This window comes from Passer domesticus, chromosome 5 (genome assembly GCF_036417665.1).
Source record: "Passer domesticus isolate bPasDom1 chromosome 5, bPasDom1.hap1, whole genome shotgun sequence".
In the NCBI taxonomy this organism is placed as follows: domain Eukaryota; kingdom Metazoa; phylum Chordata; class Aves; order Passeriformes; family Passeridae; genus Passer; species Passer domesticus.
The window spans coordinates 14,870,495-14,895,219 of record NC_087478.1 but is presented as its reverse complement, the minus strand read 5'-3'; the positions used below and the strand labels follow the sequence as shown (position 1 = coordinate 14,895,219).

Below are 24,725 nucleotides of genomic sequence, written 5' to 3'. Positions count from 1 at the left end.
AATTTATATACAGTCTTCAATGAGTTGATAAGAAAATGCTAACAACTACAATTTTAATTTTAATATTACACATTATGAACACATATAAAACACTGCAAAATTTATGCTGGCAATTTGATGAAATGGCCTCTTTATTTGTACTTTCCAAAGTCATACTTGAAATCCCAGAACATAGCACCTACTTTCAAAGAACTAATGAAGTAAAGTTCTATGAAAAATTTATTTAGACTAATTATTGAGACAATCTAAGGAGGAAACCAATTATTGCCAGGGGAAAAGAAAAGACTCATTTATCTTTTTAGATAATAGAAAAGACAAATAAACCTTATGCACGCATTAAAAGAAATCTAAATTTTTATGGTTTTATGGGAAATTGCATAATGTTGGACCAGAGATAGAGCTGGACGATGATTCATTTGTTTGCAACCAGATGTAACCACTATACAGGCAAAAAAAAATCCTTAATATAGGGATTATTTAATTCCTATTTCCTTTACAACATTCTTTTTCATTTGATTGCATTTGGGATTGTCAAGTGTGAGAGGAAAGGATGGTGAGTGCCAAGTGGGCACCCCTTGGTGGCCTGGGTCCCCTTCCCAGCACTGCAGAGCAGACAGACAGACAGACAGACAGATGTGCAGAGCTGCAGTGCCTCACACTCTGTAAGAGCTGCAGTTCCCAGGCTGGCACGGTGCTGTGCCATGTTAACCTCCATTCCTCTTCCCAGATGTTTAGGATGAAGGATACCTGCTGCCTGGGGACTCAGCCAAGCTCAGTACAAATCCTCCCTGCCAGCCTGCTATCAAAGCAGTAACTGCAGTGCCGAGTGGCACGAGAGCACAGGTCCAGCACCCTCTGCAGAGCCTGGATGATCTTGTTCAGCTGCCTCAGTGCCACCTTTCCTTCTCTCTGCCCCTTGCTGTTGATATGATAGTGCTCTAAATGAATACAGGTCTAGCTCTGAGACGAGTTCTCTTTTCTTTCTTGAGTACTGTTTCTTGCAATATGTTCAGCAATATTCCCTATGCTGCTTCCACTTCTTCCTTCTCCAGATGTCCCAACCTGCTACACAGAGTTGCAAATAATGAGCTCTATTTCTGGAGTGCTGTGCCTCATTAATTACCTGTGTCTTGGAGTCAGAGAAAACATTTTTCCTGTTTGGCCCAGCTGGAATTGAGAATACTAAGATTTCAAAATCTAATATTAAAGAGATAGTAGGAATAGGTCACCTACTGCAGCTTAAGAAATATTTGCTGCAGATATGGGTTAAGAGGCATAAATGGACCCAGATCCTTCAGTGATAGAGCTGAGTGTCTGTGCTGCTTCCTGAGCATGGAAAGCTCACAGCAGCAAAGGCTGAGGTGGCACAGAACAGTCCCTTTTGGATCCTGGATGCAAAAATGCCTTCCTGGTTCCTGTAACTTCAAAGACTATGGATGAACCAAAACTTTGATAAGCACAAGATGGGGCAACACTGGTTTATCTGTGCTAAGTGGTAGGAGCATTGAAGTCTGCACTCGACACAGTCTGAAAGATTTGAGAGACATAGTCTTGGTCAGTCATAAACCAGTGTCATTCAAAAATTTACACCTGGAACATGATAGTTTAGAAACAAGTGTCAAAAAACCCCAACTCACATATTTGCTGAAACACTGTAACACTGAACTTCCTAAATTCAATGCAAAATTGTATCTTTTCATGTACATTGCTTTATTGTGCATAACTTACATTATGCTCCTAGAATTCCTTGAAATTAATATTAATTCTTTCAATCAGTCTTATACATCTTAATTTTGACCTTTTTTCACACACCATGACATGTCAATGAACAGACTATAGCACACAGAACTCAGAACAGTAGGAATAAAATTTTTCTCTACAAAAATAAATTATATTCAGGATTCCAACTAAACTTGTTACATCTAAAAATGAGTATTTTTTAAAAAATCTAAATATTTTAAAGGTTAATTTCTGCTACCAGCTTGTATTTAGGACTTCAAGGACAGTGGTTCTCAACAAGGATATATTGTTTTATCCTTTGATTCAAATACAGTATAAATACATATACATAAATATATATATTCTTTGATTCAAATATACATTTTAATTCTTCATTTCAACTGATCAATCTGCCATTAATCTTATGAAAACATAAAAAAGTATGCTATTCTTATAATTAATTTCATATTCCTAATAAGAAGGTCACAGAAATACACCTTAACATCCTGAAAATGAAAGCTTATGGAAAGTTGATGGTTTTATCATTTCCCTTTCATGTTTTTCTTTTCATGACAACTGAAAAAGATTCCAGGACTCAGCATACTAAACTAGCTAAAGTCCTGTTTCATCTGGTATGGATCTCTTACACAAGTCATTAGCAACCTTAATCACTAATCATAAAATATGTAGTTCTAAAGGACTCTGTCAGAGAAGCTGTGCTTAGCTTCAGCTTACTTAGCTGAATAGAAGATTTACATCTTCATTTCCAAGAGTATTGGTTTACAAGTACGTTAAAGGACCACATCCCAGCTGGTATTATAGGTAGTCTTATTACCTTGGTCCCAAATAAAAACCAAAGCCACAAGTAATCTCCATCCCTAAAACAGGAATCAAATTTGAATACTAGATCTTTTTCTCAACTGAACTTACTATCCACACATGATCATCTCAAGTTTATAAGCCAAGGTTAAGGAGATAGAATCAAAGCAAGCATTGTCACAGAACCTAAAGGATTTAAGGTCCCTTCTGTCCCAAAGCCTTCTATGATTCTGTGATACTCGAACACTGATTTAAATTCAAACTTAAATTGGACAGTCAAACAAAAACAGTCCTAGTTTCTTTCTCACATTTAGACTAGAGAAAACAGAACTTCCATTTTACATATCTCATATGGAAACTGAGTATCTCAGGAAGCTTCACACTTGTATCCAGGAAATAGAGCTGACAGTTCCAATTGCTAGAGCTCAGAACAGAACAGTCCTGAACCACTGTGATTACACATTGATGGTATGTGGAGATATGTGTACTTCTTATGTACCAAAATACAAATAATAACAAATAAATAATAAAAAACCCAAGTATTTCATTTACCTCTAGTTCCATCCCAAACACAACAAATAAAGGAGAACAGAATAAAACGTCATGAAGATTGGCGGTCATTCTATAAAAAGAAAATCCAAATAAAATCCATCCAAACACAGAATGTACTGTACCAATTAAGGCTGCAGCAATTATGGCAGAATTTAATTTCTGAAATGACCTACCAATAAGTTACTACCTTCTATCTATTTTTTTTCTGTAGTCAAGCAAGATCAAAATATTTCTATAGCAGATTCCAAGAGAAAATTTACAATTCTACCCTTCCATGAAGTCCATATGCTAACCACTCTTCTTGGTTTGGTTTTCCTGACCATAATTTGGCAATGCATTTTAAGTGGGATAATTCTACAGCTACAAATTCACACATATTTCATTTCCTTATCTACTATAAGTTAGATTTTAGCACTGTAGTATGTATAGCTAAAAACTCAGCCAAAAATAAAGGAAAGAAAAAAATAAAATACCAACTGAATATAATGAAGCACAGGAGAAAAGTGTATAAAAATTGTATATATTTCTAACCTAAAGTAATAATTATGTTTGGACAAAATGCTGTAAATTGTTCTGAAAAAAATCTCATCTTGTTTTGGAGAAAACATATATTAAGGATGGCTGATGCAAAATTACCTGGTTTCTATAACTTAAGTAGTATTGCCTGAGATATGTAACTTTTACGTCCAATAAATATGTCACAGTGCAGAGCCTACTTAAACTAGTGTATTTTCAGAAGTAAAACAAGTAGTCCTAAACACAGCTCAAATGGAACATTGTCAGTATCCTAGGGGATACAGGACTAAAAAACCATTTCCATTACATTGCTCAATCACCACCAAATGAAGCCACATTTGGGTATTTTCTTATGAATAACAATCTTTCCCCACTTGCCATGACAAAGCCCAGAAAGAATTTGTGCACCTCTGAGAGACTTAAGGACAGCAGTACAGAGAACCAATGACTTGGCAGTGGAACAGACCTTCATGAAGATATCACAGTTAAAGGAAACAACCTGCCCCATCTGATAACTGAAAATTTCCCAGTTAACTTGAGAAGCCTCACAAAAATCAATAAGAAGTAATCTGAAAATCCCTTCATCTCTGAGGAAAATGCCACTGTTCAAATTAAGAAATCAATTAAGCTACCTTGGTGAGCATAGCACGCAGGCACAAGAACACAAGACAGGGGATCACCCAAGCTGCACAGGTTTTTCCAATGTACAAAAACAACAACATCCCCTCAAATTTCTATACATTCCTTGATGCCTTAAGAAAAAAAATATATGAATGCTTCAGTCAGAGAGAAATTCCAAAAGTTCATCCATAGACAACAACTGAAGGATCAATTCAAATTAACACAATATAATCCAATTGTACACTATAAGCTAAAGAATTAAAATATCCTAAACCAATAAATACTACATGAGAAACATGATTAATAACTGAGACTGTGCTCAAGACACCTTCATTTTTTTGGAAAAATCCCGAACCAAGATGAATCTTCCTGTACCATACAATAACATTAATTTATCAAGCTTTGTTAGAAAATATATGCTGCTCTTTATGTCCTGATATTTCACAAACAAAATGCTTCACTTTATCTAATGGTTTATAAATCAAAGTGAAATAATTTATATGCTTTTGATCTTTCACCAAAATAACATTATTACTTAAATCTTTACCCCCATTATAAAGCAATCCAAAGGCATTCTAGAAGATGAGAATACTCTCTTATCAAGGTTTGCTTCACAAGGTTAAACAAGCAACATACTCTCTGCTAAGGTCAGTTCAGTTTCTTCATTTCCCAGTCTACTGTTGTTAAACACAATTCTAAAGAAATTACATAAAACCCAAATAAATAATTCTCATGCCAGTCCCAGAGAAATGCAATTTTTGAAAACAAAGAATATATTACTGGAACCACAGAAAAATAGTAACTCTAAATGGAGTACTTGGAAGCCCTAAGGTACATACAAATATCTTAAGGCCCTGAACTTCTAAGATGATTCAAATACTACCACACTTTCTTTATATAATATTTAATTGCCTTTCTTACACACAACCATACTGATAAAAATAGATATCTACAACTCAACTTCAGCCAGCCAGAATTTGAGATTAAATTTCTATATAAGATGATATATGCCTCAAGTTTCATTAAAAATACGCATTTGTAAACCAAAAGCTGAATGAAGAGCTCCAATGCAAAACCAGTACATTTCTTTACTTGTCTACAAAAGAACATCCTCCAGACAGACATGAGAGAACTGAAGATCTTTTCACCACACTGGGTGACAATGGGCTAGGTTAATCTTTTCGGACTGCTCATTTTTAAAATTTCCAAGATGAAAGTGGTAAAAGCTCCAAGGCCATGACTACTTCTTCTTGGTAATTGTGGTCCACACACATAAGGAAATAAACCAGTTTACACTCACACTTTAAAGAATCAGCAGTGGCCTCTGTCATGGTATCAATACCCAAAGAGCAGTTTGGCCAAAAAACACTGAAAATTGCACAGCAACTCTAGAATGGTAGTCCAAGATCAAATAGGTCAAAAAGTTCTTCATTTCCCACTAGGTAAGGAGAAATATTACAAAACCAGGAAGAATCAAAATGGAGAGAAAAATACTGTTTTCATAATAATTATTTCAGCATGTGACTCAATACAGCAAAATATTACTCATAAACTCCCAGGTGTTTGTATAAAACCACTTTGTTTTATTAAAATTCCAATTACATTAAGATGAAGGTTGTGGCCTTCAGAGATTCAAAGAAAAGCTTCCAAAAAATCTATCTGAAGTGGTTATCCAAAGAATCAAAATCACACATAAACCAAACAGGTTTTAAGGACAACATTATACCTAAATTCATGTTCTTTGGATAACTGGACTTGTGACAACATTATTTCTTTTATAAAACCATACCTTGGGAATAAAATGTCATTTTGTTTAAATAAATAAACATGACCAAAAAGTGTTTCAGGGTCTGGCAAAAAACCATACTAACAGTTCTAATGGATAAACATTTCAGTGATGCATTGTGTAGTTTAACGTATTTGAGGGGCTGGTCACTGACAGTAATGCATTTCTCATCTGTTTCTGCTTCTTTAGCAGGCAGATGAGAGGAGGAATTCCTGTATTTATCACAATAATCTCCTAGAAAGGACACTATAGCACAGCTTGGAAGATGTGACCTTTTCTCACAGAAGAGAATAAAGACATCGGCTACATGAAATATAACTTTCAGAGGTATACTGCTGCTGGCAATTTCGGGTTGCTTTAATAGGCTTGCCTGCAAGCTGGCACTGCCATAGCAGTTCCATGCCGTGCTCTGTCATCTTTTCTCAGGGGTGGCAATATTTAAGCAAGGATGTGGTAGAGAACAACAGCTATTAAGGATTTCAGATGCCCCTTTTTAACCTGCTGACCTATGGGGATCAGTGCCTGAAACTAAGAAAGATGTGTGCGAATTGCAAGGAAAAAAAATGAACACAAAGCTTTAGTGAATCAGCTCCCAAGGACTGGATGGAAACATTGCTACTCACTCACTTAACAGCAAGCAAATGCTACTGTGAAGAAAACAAATTAAGACGGGATAAATGAGAGCTCTTCATATATTTGAAAAGGGGTATCTAATGCAAAAAACACTACAGAGAGCAACCAAGTTGTGCAAAGATTTTACTCTTTAAGGCAGCTGAAAGATCTAACCAGGAGGCTACGACAGTAATAGTAAATCTGCCATAATGACATTTCTGGAAAAAATCTAATTCTGATTTGTTTACAAGGATTGCAAAACAATAAGCATTTCAATTCTTGTTATTTTTACTGTCTTGCAGTTGCAAAGAGACAATTTTGTTGTAAGACAGCAAAATCTACATGCACTAGCTTTTAGGAAACCATAGGGGAGAAGAGAAAATTGAAAGAAAGAAAATTAATCCTCCTCCATCTTCTTGTCTCAAAGAAAGGCATATGTCACTTCATCCTATTACTAAGCTCATACTCCAAAAGCTTCTGGTTTCTCTTTGTTCTCTTATCAGTAGTTTTGATTGAGTTTGGTTGTCAAGTGTACAGGCTCCTGTGATTTCAGTCTTCTCCAGGGTTACACACCGATAAGGCCAATAATTGACATTGTTATGCAGCAGGTTCTGCTGAACAAATAAACATGGAAAGAAAACAGTTTTCTTTGTAGAGAGAGGTCTCCAGTGACAGCTGTGAATTACTAACTAAATGGAAGCCCTGCCAGTGCATTTAGTTTAGCAGGTCACTTAAATTGCTTAGGATGAACAGGAGTTCTTCCTTTGTTCAAGAAAAATCCTTTTTATATTGAAATGGAAAAAATGCAGAGATCCCTTTGCGGTATTTACTGAAAATAAATTTTTAAAAATTGGTTGGTGAGACAAATATAGGATATAGGAAATATAGGATATAGGAATCAGAAAGTACTTTTTCTAGAAATTTAAAGGACAGTAAAATCAGATTTTTATTGTGTGGAAGATTTGATTTAAAACTTGGACAGTAACAGCAGCACTCTGAAGTAGAAGCCATAAAGCAAGGCTTGCTGGAAATCCCTTCAGATTATACACACCTAGCATCACATCTTTCCTTCCCTGTAGCAGGAATCAGACCAAACACAACTCTTGCCAACATGTGCAGATGAAGGGGACCTCAGTTCTGTATCCCAGCCTCCAAACCACACTGCTCAATCCCTAAGGAGTTTAGTGCAGCATCCTTAGAGGCATAGAGGTCTGAACAGAAAATATACATATATTTCTTTTTACTTCATGTAGCCTTCCAGGACAAGGAAGGACACAACTTAGAGGCAGAACAAAATCAACTTGCTTCTAGAGTTCAATAATGTTATTGAATACAGCAACAAAAAATAAAAGCAATAAGGAAAAAAAACAGTGATTACTCAACAATTACTGAATCATTTTTTATTCGAAATAGTGCTTTTCCTCTGTAAGTAGGCTTTACAGAGAATCACAGAATTTTACCACTGCAATGTGGTTCCAGCACTGTGTGCTCTCAGTTGGCAAAATTAACTAAAAATTACTAGAGTCCAAAATGTTTAGAAGGTATTTGTAGACAAAAACATTATACATGCTTCAGAAATGGTGACTGACAATTCAAAATTATACTCTAAGGCCAGTTCATTATCTGTTTCAACAACTGTGAGAGCTTCAGATTCTTTTTGCTTTTTTACACATGATAGCAACCATGTATGTCAGTGGGAGTATTACTTGACAGGTACTCAACATAAATTTGGGGCTGGTTCCTATAGTCGTAGATGATACTGTCAGAGAAGATCATTACTCATCCTGGTCTGACCTCCTGTGTGGATAACAGGAACTAAACCTAAACATATGGTTACTGTTTTTTTTTTTAAATTTCAGGGAAAACACCAATTTGAAATCTTTAAGAGCTACAGAAATTCATTATTAGTTAACATCTTGGGGTTTTTTCCATATCAAATTTCCCATATATGAATCAATTCACCTATTGGTTTTCTTTTTGACAAAGTACGTTAAATACTTCACCATGCTCTATGAGCCCTCTCTACGTCTTTGACCTAAGACATAAGAACTGAATGCAATATTGACAATGAAAGAAAACTACCAAAAGGCAAAACAAGCTCTTAGGTTCATTAATTCAAGGATCCAATCACTCCCATGTACCACAGCATCATTCTGGGAGCTCATTAAGAGAGATGTAGGCATCACCCACCCTTTTGAAGCCACACATCACAGGGTACAGTCTCACACTCCAGAGGTATGACCTATTCTAATTTACTTTATTTGCATTTTTTTTCATTTGACTATATCAAAATACAGCTTGCCTGAAGAGTTCAACTGAAGAAGTGATTCAAGATTTGTTTATGTAACTGCTCTGTTCTCCTCACTTTGTCAGAATGGTAAATCTGTGTCATCTGCAGATTTCTATTATCAGCTATTTTGTTAGTGGAAATGCTAAACAGCCTCTAAAGAAGCCTCCTCTTGTAAATGATTAACAAAAAAAATATATAGGACATTGTATTATATTTTTGTTGATACTGTTAAATGCTATTTAAGTGTACAGAATAAAAAAGACCACATGAAATTATTATATTGCACTTTTGCATCCACCAACGTAGATTCACTTTTCAGAATTAAAGACAGAAATGAAGATGTTAAGAATGACATGGGTGGGAAAAATGTTTCATTTGTTCTTCTTAACTGATAGTAAAAAAACTGGCTAAGTAAATACTAATAAATAATAATTATTAGAGAGATAATAAGTAAGGATGATATAATTTCATACTTGTAATCAAAACTATATGTTTATTATCTTCCTGATCATAGCATTTTCTTCCCACCGTGCCTTCTGAGACAGATAAACAAAAATTGCCACACATATAGGAAGCACTTATGTGTTACAAGATTTCCATTAAAATCCATAAAGAAAAATGAACATCTAGCTCTTTTTGCAGATAATATTAACAACCCATTACTATTGTTAGCTGGACACACTGTGGTCACTAGAAAACCAGTCTCATCACAGTATTATCCTCTAATACAGAGGATAATATAGATAATATATGGAGTTTCCCTATTTACAGTCTTCCTGAAAATTAGGAAAAACTTTGGATAGCCTACTGGTAAAATAAATAAGCCTATCAATTGGATGAGTTCTGATGCCTGTGTGGATATATTAACAAAAACTGATTGGGTATTCAAAATCATGGAAACAAAAATAAATTTCCAAAAGTATCCAAATAGCTAAAAATATCCAAAATAATTGTAATTTATTTCTGAAAAGTAAACATAAATAAAGGCAATAAAATGGCAAACTATTTCATTGCAGTTCCACATTCATGACCTAGAGTGTATTGCTTATTGGTGAGTGATCATGCTGCCACAAGGGAAATGATAACACACTCAGCAAGACTGAAATAGGACTGAAGTATGAAATAGCATCCTTGCAGCCCCAGCAAAGCACAAAGTCAGACTACTTATGGTGACTGGAACCATTCCAAGCCTAAAGCTACCCCATTTATTTTCTAGCACTGTGTTGAGATAGCAGAATTGCAGTACGGATTTGGAAAGCCCCAACAGTCCACTGCTGATTCATGCAGTTAAATCATGCTGTTACTACAATATTTATGCTGTTATCACACTACTTCATGATGGGAGACTTCATTATGGTCAGAGCCAGAGCAGATGATGAACTACACGTCAAGAGGAAACATCAGTTGCTTCCGTGCATTAAAATACATAGTCTGAATATCAGGTGAAATTAATTCCAGTGATTAAGAACCATTCCCAGTTACAGATATAGTCACACAGAACCCTATTTCAATGATTATGTAAACATACAGCCATGTCTTGCCAAATTTTTAAATATTTTCATCTTTCTGTATGTAAAATCTAGATTTATTCTGTTTCTAATTCTCTCCCCATTAAGACTGTAGAAATGGGAATTATATAAAATAAATGTTAAACCAGCTTCCAATTTTGTTTCCAGCATTATTAATTTTTTTTTTGGTCAACTTTCTCAATTCTGTTGATCTTCACCACAGCAATTTTAGCTGAATTAGCTTTCAGTATAATTTGTTGACACACTTGACAGTCTGGCATTGCTTTTCTACAGCAAATAGCCACTATTATGTAGATATTTTTATCCTAAGGCTCAAATTGTTAAGATAGGCAACTTTACTGAAGTTAAAATATGATAATTCTGCAATTAAGATGAACCCAATGTGTTTTCTGAGAAAGAATAAGTAATTATGATGAAACCATTCAAGATACAGCATGACTGTGATGTAGCAAAAATGAAATCTGGACTGACAAGAACATCCAATAGAATTTAGAGGAAACAAAAATCCCCTCCAGTGCCCAGAAGCATAGTATTCTAACAGGTGAAAATTCAACATCATGGAAAGTTACACATTATGTGCTGTTCCAATGCACAAATCATAGCTGGAATGTATATAAACAAACCCATGAAAAAGCACAGTTGGTTTTTTACCACACTGCATAAACAGCTTCTTCTGGTTTGGATGGTTTTGGCTGGGCCTGTGGGGGCTTCTTTCCTCATTTGCTTGTTTTTTTAACATAAACAGACATCCAATACCTTTGGGGTTTTGCCAGATTGAAAATTTCTGGTGGTAATTTTATTTTCTATTGGTAGAAGGCCTTCTCTGGTTTTGGTACTTAAGACTGGCTAAGAACAAAACAGTACTTTTTAAAGACACCAGAATATGGATGCAAAAGCCTCAGCTCAGCTTTTCCATATGATTTTCTGTCAGGATTTTATGCTGTATTAACAATGATACATGTAAGTCTTCACTATGAAACAGAAAGACTAAAACTTTTGCATCTTGATAAAATGCTCTGCAAATTGTACTTGAATTGCTCTGCATATTTGCAAAACATTTTTTGTTTTGAAGCCTATTTACTGAACTTATAATCTATTGATTCTCAATGTGCCCAAGTGAATATGCTTGGAAAAGAGGTATGATTATATTTATGCAGCAGCAGCGTGCCACTGGATCCCTGAGAGCCTACTCAAAATATTCAAAATGCTATGCCTTTTTTTTTTTGATCAATTTAACTCTTCAACAGCAGCATTTACTAAAAATGGTGAATTCAATTTGTCAAATAACTCAACTGAAGCCAAAATCAAATTATTATTCTGGTTCACTTAAAGCCATCCAAAGACCTAGAGGGTTATCAAGAAAAGAGATAAGAGAACAAAAATCAATCTGTATTCTTGCATCCTTCCCAAAGGGTTATTAGCCTAGCAATATTCATCACCCATTCAATCTGTGTGAATACTTGTAACCATATTCTTTTTTCTCGAATAAGTAAAATAGAATCCTGTTTCAATTATAGCATGCACAATGTGATCTTCAGATGTAATCACAACTGCTTAACCTAAAAATTATTAGAAAATTGTGCCAAAGCCATAAAGATTCAGAAAAAGTTATCTAAACTTACTGAAAAAAGGCCAGATCTGTCAGAAACTGTTAAGAGTCCTCTGACCCTAAACAGGTATTTTCCCTCTTCATATGTAATAGCCTTTTAAAGAGTTGGAGGAGAAAAAAGTTTCCTACCAACTTAATTTTAACCTACAGATTTATGAATTCTAGGATACTATTACATTTTCATAAATTTGAATTCATTGAGCTCTTTGCACATTAGAAGAATTAATGATAAGTGTCCTTCTGAACAGTACAGATTTGCTACAGCTTTTCAACCTCTACCTTCTGTGGGTGAAAATAACAAAACTGTGGTTCCCCTGCATCACAGAAAAAAATGGTACTAGAGTTTTGGGCAGTTTGTTTGGGTTTTTTGGTTGTTTGTTTTTTCCTAAAAAACCTATCCTCACCCTGTGCAATACTCTGATAATGTGAAGAAACATAAAAAACATATGGGTGCCACCAACTGTAAGACTACATTACAGGTCTGTTTAAAAAAAAAAAAAAAAAAAAAAAAAAAAAAAAAAAAACCAACCAATAATAAAATATACAATCCACATTATAAACTGTGAAATAATTTTCTGATCCTGCAACGTCCAACTAGTGTTCAAGTACTTGCACAGTAAAATCCACAGCAGAAAATCCAAACTACAGTATTCCTGAAGACAGAAAGAACACACACAGCTAAAGAAGAACTCTTTGGATCAAAGAAAAATAAAAACTCATGTTAAAGTCTCAATGTAAATAAGCTGTTCTCATGTAATTAACAGCTAAATCTTTCATTTGAAAAAAACATGGCTGTATAGTTCTGTAATCATTGAAATATGGTTCTGCCTGACTATATCTGAAACTTGTAATGGTTCTTAATCATTAGAATTAATTTCACCTGATATTTATTTTCTTCATGTATTTTAATGCAGGCAAGCAAGTGTGAAACTCCAAGTACTGCTTTTCAGCTCAGGAAAAAGTTGTTATCCCTCATTAAATATCTTATGCATGAATGCTTTATGACCCCATCAGAATATCTGAATCCAAACACTGGCTTCTGTAACACTGAAGCACTTTCTGAACACTGTAACACTTTCTGTTCATAAAGAAACCTGCTTTAAAATGGCAATGATTATGCTACATTCTGTCCAGGCCAGTCTCATTCACTCTAAAAGCTGCATTTGCTATTCATTCTTGTTGCTACATCTGGGCCTATTTATTAGGTGGCAGTTAATTCTGCAAGGACAACCTTCAAGAAAAACAATCACATAAGGGACATAAAGCCATATTAACATTTTCCTGCAATTAAAAACAGCATTAACAAAAACAATAAAGAAAAAAGCACTTAATCTAGCACAAACTTCACTAAGCAATTTCCATTAAAAATTGAGAATTAATTCTTGGGGAAAACAGAAAAAGCTGACCAATTACATTATAAGGTTAATGGGATTAATCTAATCACATTCAAAATATGCAATTTTCAGGGAGCAAAATGAAATACAGATTTTGGTAAACTGCAAAACTTTGAAGACACTATGTATTCAGCTCAACAAGATTAAAGAGCTGAGATTCCAGAGCTATTATGGTACCCAGAGTTCGAGACAGAAATTATTACTATGCCATTGTTACTGCAATGATCTCTGAAGTTCTACATCCAGGAAAATCTCCATGTCTTCTATTTGTTTTAATCCTTTGCATTTCCTTCTTCAAGAAACTCTGATGCTGAAGAGACTGGCAGATAGTCAGGGACCAAGTGATATGTTGGTAATACCCTTTTTTCAGATTGGTCTTCTAATTAGTCACTATGCAAAATGAGTAGTAATGGAAAGGTTTAAACCAAATCAATAAAACACATTAAATCAATTATTGGCAAGAATATACTGAACACATAGTATGATTTGAGAGAATAACTATAAAGTAAAATAAAAATTAATTCTAGAGCCCACTCAGTGACAGTAAAAAGTAAGATCCATTACTAAAAAAGAGTTATTTTCCTATTATGATCACAAGAATGCATTTCCCACAAAAAAAAGCCCAAATCATATTCAAATCCGTAACACTAAATTCCTTAAATTCAAATAATAAGAATAGGGGTGCACACAAAGGGGCTCAGGGGTCTCTGAACAGTCAGGTAACTCTGTCTGAAGAAGGCATGCCTGCTAACAAAACAGACACCTTTTCCATGACAATATGCAAAATGTAAAGGGATCTTCCAAGCAATATGAATTTTATAAACACTATGTCCTCCAGCTTTTCTCCATGTAACAACAAGTTTTAGAGGAATTATGTTCAATATGTCTTTCCCTCTATTGAGCAGTCTCTACTGTATCCCTTCCTGGTTGCTTCAGAGCTTCCATCCCTCTTCTTTACTGGCAACATCTCTGGTAAAAATCAGTACAGGAAACAGCATTTGGGCTTGCAAAGAGACATTCACATCCTCAAGCAAATCTTCAGAGAGTATTTAATATTGAGACCATTAAATGCAGGATTTAACAGATTGATTCCAATTTCTGTCAATGCCATATTCCTTCATAAATAATACAGTGACATAAATATTTGTACAGGATAGGATGAGACCAGAAGTGACTAATTCATACATGTCTTTCCACTGACTACAAATGTAATTTAAAAGTGCCTTTATTTCTAATTTAGATCTGAGTTAGAGGATTCACTTTATTTCACTAAACCTTAAGCCAAAGTACATAATGAAACACATTTTCAATCTAACTGGTCTCTGAAACATGAATCATATCTTCATATAATATTTGTATTGAACTATGCAGCTGGTTAACATCTCTGTTACTTAAAAAATAATATTTGAAAAATAAGGAAGGTATTAGCTAATATCACAAATAATTGATTTAGAAAATAGAAATAACTGCTCACTTTGTATAGTTGCTTAGGGTTTTTTTGAAGAACACAGACAAACACTAGAGTAAGAACTCTGTCATACTAACATATGGTATCATGAACTCAGCTGTCAAATACACTACATCTGTTGTTAAAGATTTTGCTCTGTATGAAAGAAGGATTAGAAGTTAACAAATTGCAGTATGTCACACATGAAATCCAAACACAAATCTGCACTTTCAGTGCTTACATCTGAACTTTTTAATTTGATGCATCATCTAAAATTACAACACATCCCCTGACCATCAGAAAAACAAACTATTCAAATAACAACTTAATTTGAACCCAACTGTAGAAAAAAACCTGATGAAATACAATTTTTCAAATGGCGTGAATATTTACACAGAAGAAAACACAGACTATTCAGGACTGTAAATTACTATATCCCTTTTGGAATTTTTTTTTTAAATAGTAAGCAAATGTGAAAGTATTACAAACTGACACTTGAGTGCAATGAGTCAAAATATATCTCCAACAATTCTCTGTACTCTTTTTACATCTTACACATTTCCTCTAGAAAGAGCCACTGCAGGTTTTACAGTGAAGTACCTCATTCCCTTTTAGATGCTCTCAACTGGTGTGATAAGGAAGAAGGCACATTTTACTATCTCCCAGTACCTCGATTTTCAGATTTGTTAAACTCCTGAAGTGTAAAAGCCACATGCCTTGGAATTACACTTAAAACAGCTGAGGGTAAAAATTAAGTAACTAAATCTCAACACTCTGTAACAAATATTACAGTTAGAAATATTTATAAAATATTAGGATCTTTAAAAACAATTAAAATATTATTCTACTTATATCAATATCAAAAGCCGAAGATCCTTGTCCTGTTTCTTATCTGCAAGGTTTCAGTTTTCCACTTCTCATGCTGCATCCCAAATAATATTTCTACAGATACAGTATGCTGGCCCTGTGGAACTAGAACAGGAATTTTGAAAATTTCTTCCTGTTTTGACCAACCTATTGCAGTGGGAAAAAAAAACCAAACTGGATAGATTTTCAAGATAAGTCATGGCTGCAGTGATTAGGTGTTCAAGGACTACTTTCAAGGACTACTGTTCTTCCTCGAGTGCTTTGGAGAGCAGGGCTTACTGACTGCTGTGATTTATCTGATAATATTAGACTAGATCATATCACAGAATAACTTCTGAGTTTCAGTAGCAAATACATATATTTAAGTTACTTGTAATTCAAAATGATTGTACTATAGCTTGTAATTTTACTATGTGCCGCTGTACCAAATATCTTGAGGAGGAAGGAGGACTTCTGGGGCAGAGCTAGAGAGAAGGAGGGCATCAGAAACAGGCAGATTTCAAAATCAGATATTACATAATTTACCTGTATTACTGGCAGTATATTAAGTATTATTTTTACAATGCCAGGATTGAGTAATATATTATTCCTATAGGCTCTTGACCCAGAAATTCAAGCAAAACAAAGAAAAAGAGGTGAATTTATGAGTGAAAATACACACATTCCTAGCTATATAAGATATGTTTCAAAAGTGTTTCAAAGCTACACCTCATATGATATGAAGTAAGAACTCCTATAGTTTCAGGCAGAAAAAGTAAAATTTAAACATTTACATCATAAACTATGTAAAGATCACAAAAGACTGATGAAATCTATATTACTGTGGTTTGTTTGGTTGTTTGTTTTTTAACTATTTTCATTCTCCACTTTACACACTTGAAGCCAAACGCTGGGGGAAAACAATGTATAACTTAGGAAAAATAGGCCTACAGTATAATCAAAAGGAAATGGAAAGCCATAGAGCAAAAGATAAGTAAGGGTAGCATTACAATTTTTATTTCCTTTTTCATGCTACTTAAGCCAGTTTTATTGTACTATATAAACTATAGAATCTTCCAGTCAGAATCTTCCAGTAGCTTTCCAGACAGAGGGCAAGTTTTCCTCCTAGTACTAGACAAGTACCAGTATTAAAGGAAGAATGACCTACAGTCTGTTACATTTCAGTTCAATATTAAAATTTTGCAATAATAATTTCTGTGGGACAAAACCTGTACATCTAAGACTGAGTGTTAAAACATCTTTGCACTGTTCTGTTTCATTTACAATACACTCACACATGGAGACCAAGTCAAGATATTCACGACAATCAAAATATGCAGAAGCTTTTGACAAAGTTGAGTAGGGTTGATAACGGAGCAGTTAAACTATTACCACTCACATCATTCTCTGTTCATTAAGCTCTGCGTGCAAAAATGAAGTCAGCAGTGTTATTATTGCAAATTGGCTCTTCTGAACATAAATGATTCAAGAGTGTTGAATCCCAGCTGTCTGCTACCAGTACTCCGAGATTAAGAAGTGATCTCACGTTAGGTTGCCAGCTATGACTTTCGAAGTCTAAAACAGCAGAGCTTCCAGTTTCTCAAAACACATTACAATATATTGAACATCTTCCAAAAGTGCTCTCAGCAGGGAATAAAATCACAGCAGTGTTACTAGTCAGGCTCTTTACAGTTAGAAAGATTTCCATGATCACAGTTTTTAATTCTTTACAAGTTTTGGAACATCCACAGAAAAGACCCTGTTAGCTTCCATACACAGAAGAATGAGGGCACAAATTCATCTAATCATAGAGCTTAGAGGGAAGGAGGGCAAACATTCCTCTGTTCAAAAAACTAATCCTTTCTGAAACATATTGTTTTTCTTTAATTGAAAAACATTTATTTTTACTGCAGGAGCAATGGAAATTAATTTTTTAGCACAGTACATACCAGGAAGCTAAATTAAAATAGATTTATTAGCTACACCTCATATGATATAAAGTAAGAACTCCTATAGTTTCAGGCAGAAAAAGTAAAATTTAAACATTTACATCATAAACTATGTAAAGATCACAAAAGACTAACAAAATCTATATTACTGTGGTTGAGAGTAAAAAGATAGTATGAAAATACATTTCTGATATCTGACATGTTTCTACAGTAGATAATTTCTAGGGAAGATATTAATATAAAACTTTTTAAATAAAGCCCATTACTTATACAGGCAGCAGACATGAATTTGTTTCTAAGCATCTTGTTATTCAGCATTTATCTAATTCTAATAAGATATACAATTGTGTGTGCATTCATTTTGGCAAACAAGTCAATAAAACTTGCTTCCTATATACAAAATAATAATTAAATAATTATTATTTAAGATATTATATAAATAAGAATAAAGCACAGTCACTATCCTGAAGATTTTATGGCTCAAGTGTAAAGCAAGAGACTATAAATTCACAGAAAAGTAAAAAGAAGCAACACAAAACTCATCAATGTGACTCTAAGTGCTACTAACAGACTCAAGGCAACCTGTCAAATCTATTCTGGGCATAGCAAAAAACTTAGCATGGCTTAGAGCAAAGTAGCTGAATATCTGCATTAGGTGCTCCATTTAAGTAAGGTGGCAAAGTGGGAGATAGCACTGCTGCTTTCTGGTGAGTGCAGGTGGGTGATGAAGCTGTCATCACGGGCTGATAGACTGCAGTCAGCATCTCACTGCTGAATCTCAGATGCCATGTAAGGCGTCAGTACTAGTCCATTAAAGGCCTCAAAAGAGAAAGTGTCTAAGTTTTCCCTGGTGCTCTAAAAAAGAGGGAGCTAAGGGAGATGCAGAGCAAGAAAGCAAGAAAAAAATGATGGACTGAAAAATTACTTTTACAGCTTCTTTGCAGTCTGGGTGAATATAATTGGAGCAAAAATGCATTTGTCAATGACAAAGAAAAGGACAATGCAGTAATAAAGATGTGAGTTGGTGACAGCATGGGTGAAAATGTCTTTTAGAATGACAGAAAAGCCTGTATCTTAAAATCATGAATAAGAAAAGATCTGCAAGAGAGATTCCTTACTACAACATACTGAATATATTTTTGTAGCTCAGCTATGTCAACAAAACGATAACCTCCTTAAAGTACAAATCTAACAGATATGCCAGTATGAATTCAACTATTACTAACTAAATTGTAATTACCATTAGCTTATATTTACTTCAACAGTTGAATCTAGTCCCTGAAGTCTAATTTCTGTAAAAATCTTTCAGATATCTTGTACTTTCCAACTCAGTAGCCCTATTTTCTATTAATATTTTAATTCCATATATGCTCAAAATCATACATTAATATTTTATCACTTAACAGCATCACCTATCCACACCTCTCAAAAATTCAGGAGAATTTTGGATTTATGGCTGTAGTTAGGAAAATGAGTAACAGCAAGCCAAAGTCTGAGACATGCTGATGAGTAGAAAGGTTTTCATTACTTGTACATTTAATTACTTAAGCTTAGATACTTAAGCTAAATGAATTGCACATTTTGTATTCAAAAGGCATAGTGTATCACATTTAAAACATATTTTTATTTATATTAAGTTTACTGCCTTTTTTTTTTTGTCTGACACTAGTATGGAACCAGTGAATTAACACAGAATATTCGTATCATAAACAGAATGTCAGAAACCAAGAATGACCTGTCTGAGTCTATAAAACACCAGACTGGTTACAAGGGAAAAATCTAAGGCAGGATTAAAATTTTTGCCATTTACTGCTTAGCCATTGTGTTCTTTGCTGTGCCACATGTGAAGTATAATCTGCTAATCAGAACTATGAAGAGAGTAACAGAGACATCCAAACTTCCTCTCTGTGCCTAAGTTTGTGGGGCACCCTATCTAGATAAAGAGGACTCTCCAGAAGTGAGAACCAAGAGAGAATAACAAGCTGTAATGAAAAATAAAAGAACCCTCACTCTTTTCCATAATATTAATCTTTCTATTATACATGGGCATGAAATATTTAAAACATCTCCCAGAAAACATGTCAGCTTAATTTCACTGGTATCAAAAAGTTACTCTGGGGAATTTGAAAATTGCTGAATGTAACAATTTTTGTCCCCATTACATAGCATTGCATCACACAGCTCATTGCATTAAATAGCAAATTTCAAAGTGGGATTCTAGGCTTACTAGAAAGATTACTGAATAAGCAGGACAAACTGTAAGCAGCTTTAAACTCCTAGGAAAATAAAACCATCTGATATTTTCCACTAAATCAAATAAATGTCAGTGAGAGTAATAACTTGTTCAAATGATTCAAAAGAGAATAACTATTATCATGACTTGATTATCATCTTACAATGAAAAAAAATCAACACAGTTTTATATGCCTATGTTCCAAGTCTATATATATATATACACCTGTTTAGTTACATACATGTATATCTACAATATATACATAACAAGAACATTTGAACATTTGTAGGCCTGAGTTGAAACATTTATTTCTTCCACCATTCCCTTATCAAAATTTACTTCCCTTAATATCTTAATATTTAATTTTACAGATATAAACCAAATACCAAGCAATTTTCAGGTTGTATCACTCTATAGGATGAGTCCAGCCTAACTTCTTTCATTTCAAAATTTATTTTTCTGCTACCTGACAATACACAAAAGAAGTCCCCAAAACTACAGTCACACACATTGTGTGTCTGTAATAAGGAATATTGAGGGATGAACATTTGGTATCTAAGTCAATTAATCTGTTCATATCAGGAAGAATAAAAAACCATGCTTTTACTGATTGCTTGGTTTCAGACATACTCAAAAGAATGAAAACAAGTATCTTAATAGCAAAGACTATTTTCTATCATCATCCTGTCTGTAATATTACTGATAATATACTTCATCAAACAGTACGAATAAAAGTATTGCATAACCAATTCCTTTAAAATTGGTCTTTCATTCAAAATCTGTTCAGTGTATCTTCTGGCACAGTGCCAGATGTTCTTGGGAAATTATTCCAACTTAAAATTCCTGTGAGGTCTGTATTTCTAGTGAAAGAGGTCAAACAGACATGTAAAAGAAGAGCAGGAGTTTTCACAGCTAGTAGAAAAGAACCAGGCCCTCTGACTGACAGTTAGCAGAGACTCCCCTAACTTCTGTCAGATGCAGAAAAACAGATACAGCACACGCTGTGTGCAAGAGAAATGACTGAATGCATGTGGTTCTTGATACAGTTTATGGAACAAAAAACTTCTGTACAAAATGTACTATAGCTATGACTTCTCAATGATGTGAATTCAACGCAATCAGAGTACTCCAAACAGCATATACTGAACTCCCCAATTTTCCAATGTAGTTTAAGTGCTTATTACTTTGAAGACTAGGCACTGATCTACAGCTATTATTAACGAAGCGGAAGAATAATGGATATTATTCTTGCCTGTGGGACAGAAGTATCATTTAGAGAATTGATAACACTTTAGTTCAGCCATTTTAAAAGGTCATGTTACACAATAAAGAAGGCCAAGGCTTTTAGTGATAACATATGATAGTGATAAAACCAGCATGGATCTACAGATCCTTAAAATTACCAATTGCATTTCTATGTTGTAAGCAATCCAAAGCAGTGTGATAAATGCATTCCAGTGTATTCCTGATTTCTGTACTTTATATTCTAGTTCACATGGCTTATAAAGAAATTAAACTATACAGAAATACCTTAACAAACAAATAAGTAAACAAATCTGAATGTGTGTAAGGAGAACAAAACCAGTCTTCATAGTACTATACCATGGTATTATTGAAACATAGTTGTAATAGATTTGGTAAAGAGAGGAAATTATGCTCTTTGGTGTAGGAAATCAACATGAAAAATTTAATAGGGAGGATTAACAGTGAACAATTGTAATTGAGAGGTATGGATACCAACATTAGAGATGATTTTGACAAAGTACCATAAATTGAGAAAATCTGACAGTGTTAGCAGGTAGTAGAAATTAAAGCTGTTATGTTGTGCCCTTAGGGATTTATTCATTTCAAAGACAGGCAATGACAGCTCTGAATAAATCCTTTCATGAAGATAAAATAGATTGAAGTGATACACAAATTTGCACAATGGTTCATTTGTAGAGGGCCACAGAGTTCAGTCAGCTGGAGAGAAAATAAGCTGGTAATGGGCCATTTCCCCGGGGTAGGCAATGGTGTGGGCTTTGCAGCACACGCTATTCACATTCAGTCTTCAAACAAGACTTTAAAGCCTTTTAGGCATTCAATGTGTATCATAGGGTAAGATTCAATATAAATATTTCTATGAAAGTGAACTGTCACCAGTTCACAAAAATAATTGGACTTCTATGGATGTATGCAAATGATCTGCCTATCTACCATATTCAAATCGTCTTACAAACAATGTCCTGATATGCTTTTTGCTGAAAAAAATGTAGGGTTTTGAAACATAGGGGCCTGAAGTCCTTTTACTTCCTAATGAAAAACAAGCTCGTTATTTTAAAAGACTGTTTGCCTAGCTTTTTTGAAAGAATGAACATGACCTTGTTAGAGAATGTTATATTATACAGAGGAGAAATTACAAATAAATTCTTCAGCAATGCATTTAAGATTTTAAAAATTTACCTTTTCAGAAATCTCTGTGAAATACCAAGGTAACAGCATCCCCAGAAATCACCTTCTCAAAGTCTGCCTCAGTTAAAACAGCATTATTTTTTTCCAGAGTGGACAAAGAAAAGACATCTCCTACTGCTTATAGTCCATCACTTCAGGTCTAACAGTTTTGGAGCAACTCTAACTAACAGTAAGATATCGTCAGTCTTGCTGCTCCTATTTTGTCTTAAATTCATCCCCAAAGTAAAGTTGGGAAGGTAAATCTAACAAATGCCACCCTGTGCTTGAAAAATATCCTCTTCACTTACTTGAAAATCTTTCTCCTCCAGGATCTCTTTCCTCCACCTGACAAGGAAGGCAGCGCAGACGTACAAGTGGAAGTGAGAAAAACCCTCTGGTTCAGACTAGAAAAAACAAAAATAGATCATCCTTTCAATACACAAATAATACTTTTGATCACCATGTGTCCCAAGTGTATTTTTATGACATTTACTTCTAACTACAAATGTCAGCCACATCTGTCTCTCTTTGTATCACAAACACGCTTGCATTTAATCTGTGCCAAACCTATTCATTGCTATTATCTGTAACAGGGACAGAGGTGAGGCAGCTTCCATTTCTCATATTTAAATTCATTCTTTACTGATGCGTTTTCCATTTCTGGTGTTACCCATTAGCTTATATCTGGTATGAAATACTGTACTGTCCAGCTCAACACTGTGGTGTGAACATATGTTTCAGCTCTGTTATTAAGTCAACTCTTCTACTAGCAGTAGTTTTTGATATAGGAAATTATTAAGTATTGTAAAAATATATACTTGTATTATATTGAACTGAATTAGATGTTTTCACTATAGGAAGAAAACTCACTCATAATATGAAACATATTCAGCTCAGTTTTGTATTCAGATCTGCAGCTTTCTGTTCTGGTTCGAGTCAGTAGATACCATTCCTTTACAAAACTCCTCCTAGAAATTAGTATTTTATAATTTCACATAACAGTTGAGAAAATTTTGTGATGAGGTCTTTAAAAGACATCACTGTTTTCTCATATTATCAAATTAATCTCAGATTTTATTTTCTATACCACTAAGAACTGAAAAAATAATTATGATATTAAATTATCAATGTTATGACTGTGAAATAATGCTATGTGAAATCTCATTAAAATAAAATTTGAAAATAATAATTATAAAATTAAACTACATAATCTGGTCAATGGAGGTGTATTTAAATGCTGATATCTATATAATTTACAAGATCTAATTATAGTGCTTTAAAAATACAGCAAGTTTTTTTTCATATTCTTTGCTGGTCATTTCAAAACTGAAGTTTACTATTTAGAAAAACACAGTGTTCTGCTCAAATATAGTGAACTGAAACAATTTCTTACACAAATAATAACATGATAAAACACCTATTTTATTGCTATTTATCCTAGGACAACATTATATTTAAAATTCGTGCAATAAATAAACTTCCCAGCTATAACAAGTGACAAAGGAAAAATATTCTCCTACTATTAATTTTCCTTCTCCTCAGTCCTTGACTGATAAAAAAGCAGAGTGTGCTGCAAGAAGTTTGTGAAACACCTTGTTAAACAGCTACAGAAACTACAGACCATCTGGTCCACCAAATCAGTAAGGTTCCAGAAAAGAGACAATGCCAACTATTTGGAGGGAAGCTTTTAAGTTTAAAAGTGTACTTGGAACTGAAAATAAGAATTAGCTAATTTTAGAAATACTTTTAAGGAACTGCAGAATAATTATCTGGACATGTATAAAAACCTGTACTTTGTCTTGTGCTTTTTCTGGATTTATTCACCAATGAAAGTTTCTTCAAAATGAATCTCTTTTAAATGAAACCAAATAGGCTTAAAAATGCAATTCATTAAAGGAAAAATGCATATCCCCTACAGATTTAAAAATTCATCATGCTTCAGAGATAAATCTAGGTACAAAGTATTTTCAATGGATAGTTTTAGACAGTTTTAGAAATTGAGTAAAACAGGTAATGCATAATTGCCTTTTCTAACACCTGATACCTATTATACTTTTCCATTTGCAGCTTTTGAAGTTACAAACAGTTTGATCTCTAAATGTACAGAAATGCAGACTACGAGCTAAAAGCTATTTAAAATCAAGTATAAACAATGACCTTGATTTAAATATTTCAGAAAAAAATCTCAAGGCAGATGTACAACCTTCCAGAAGACTTATTCTGAACATATTACAGACGACTCTGAGCACATTATCTAAGAACCATCTGTCATTATCAATAAAAATCATTTAGACTGTTAACATCACAAGTATCTCATTACCCTGCAAATGCTGGATCTCCTCTGCAGCTGAAACAAAAGGCATCCTTTGGACT

General features: G+C 34.1%; 1 protein-coding gene across 1 annotated transcript in view; it reads right to left on the bottom strand.

Annotated features, from left to right (window-relative positions):
* TBC1D22A (TBC1 domain family member 22A) overlaps positions 1 to 24,725 on the bottom strand; it is a 139,411-nt gene that overhangs the window by 8,920 nt on the left and 105,766 nt on the right. The window contains exon 12 of the mRNA XM_064422124.1: positions 22,661 to 22,756. Within this exon, the coding sequence (XP_064278194.1) occupies positions 22,661 to 22,756 (96 nt within the window). The remainder of the gene's footprint in view (positions 1 to 22,660; positions 22,757 to 24,725) is intronic.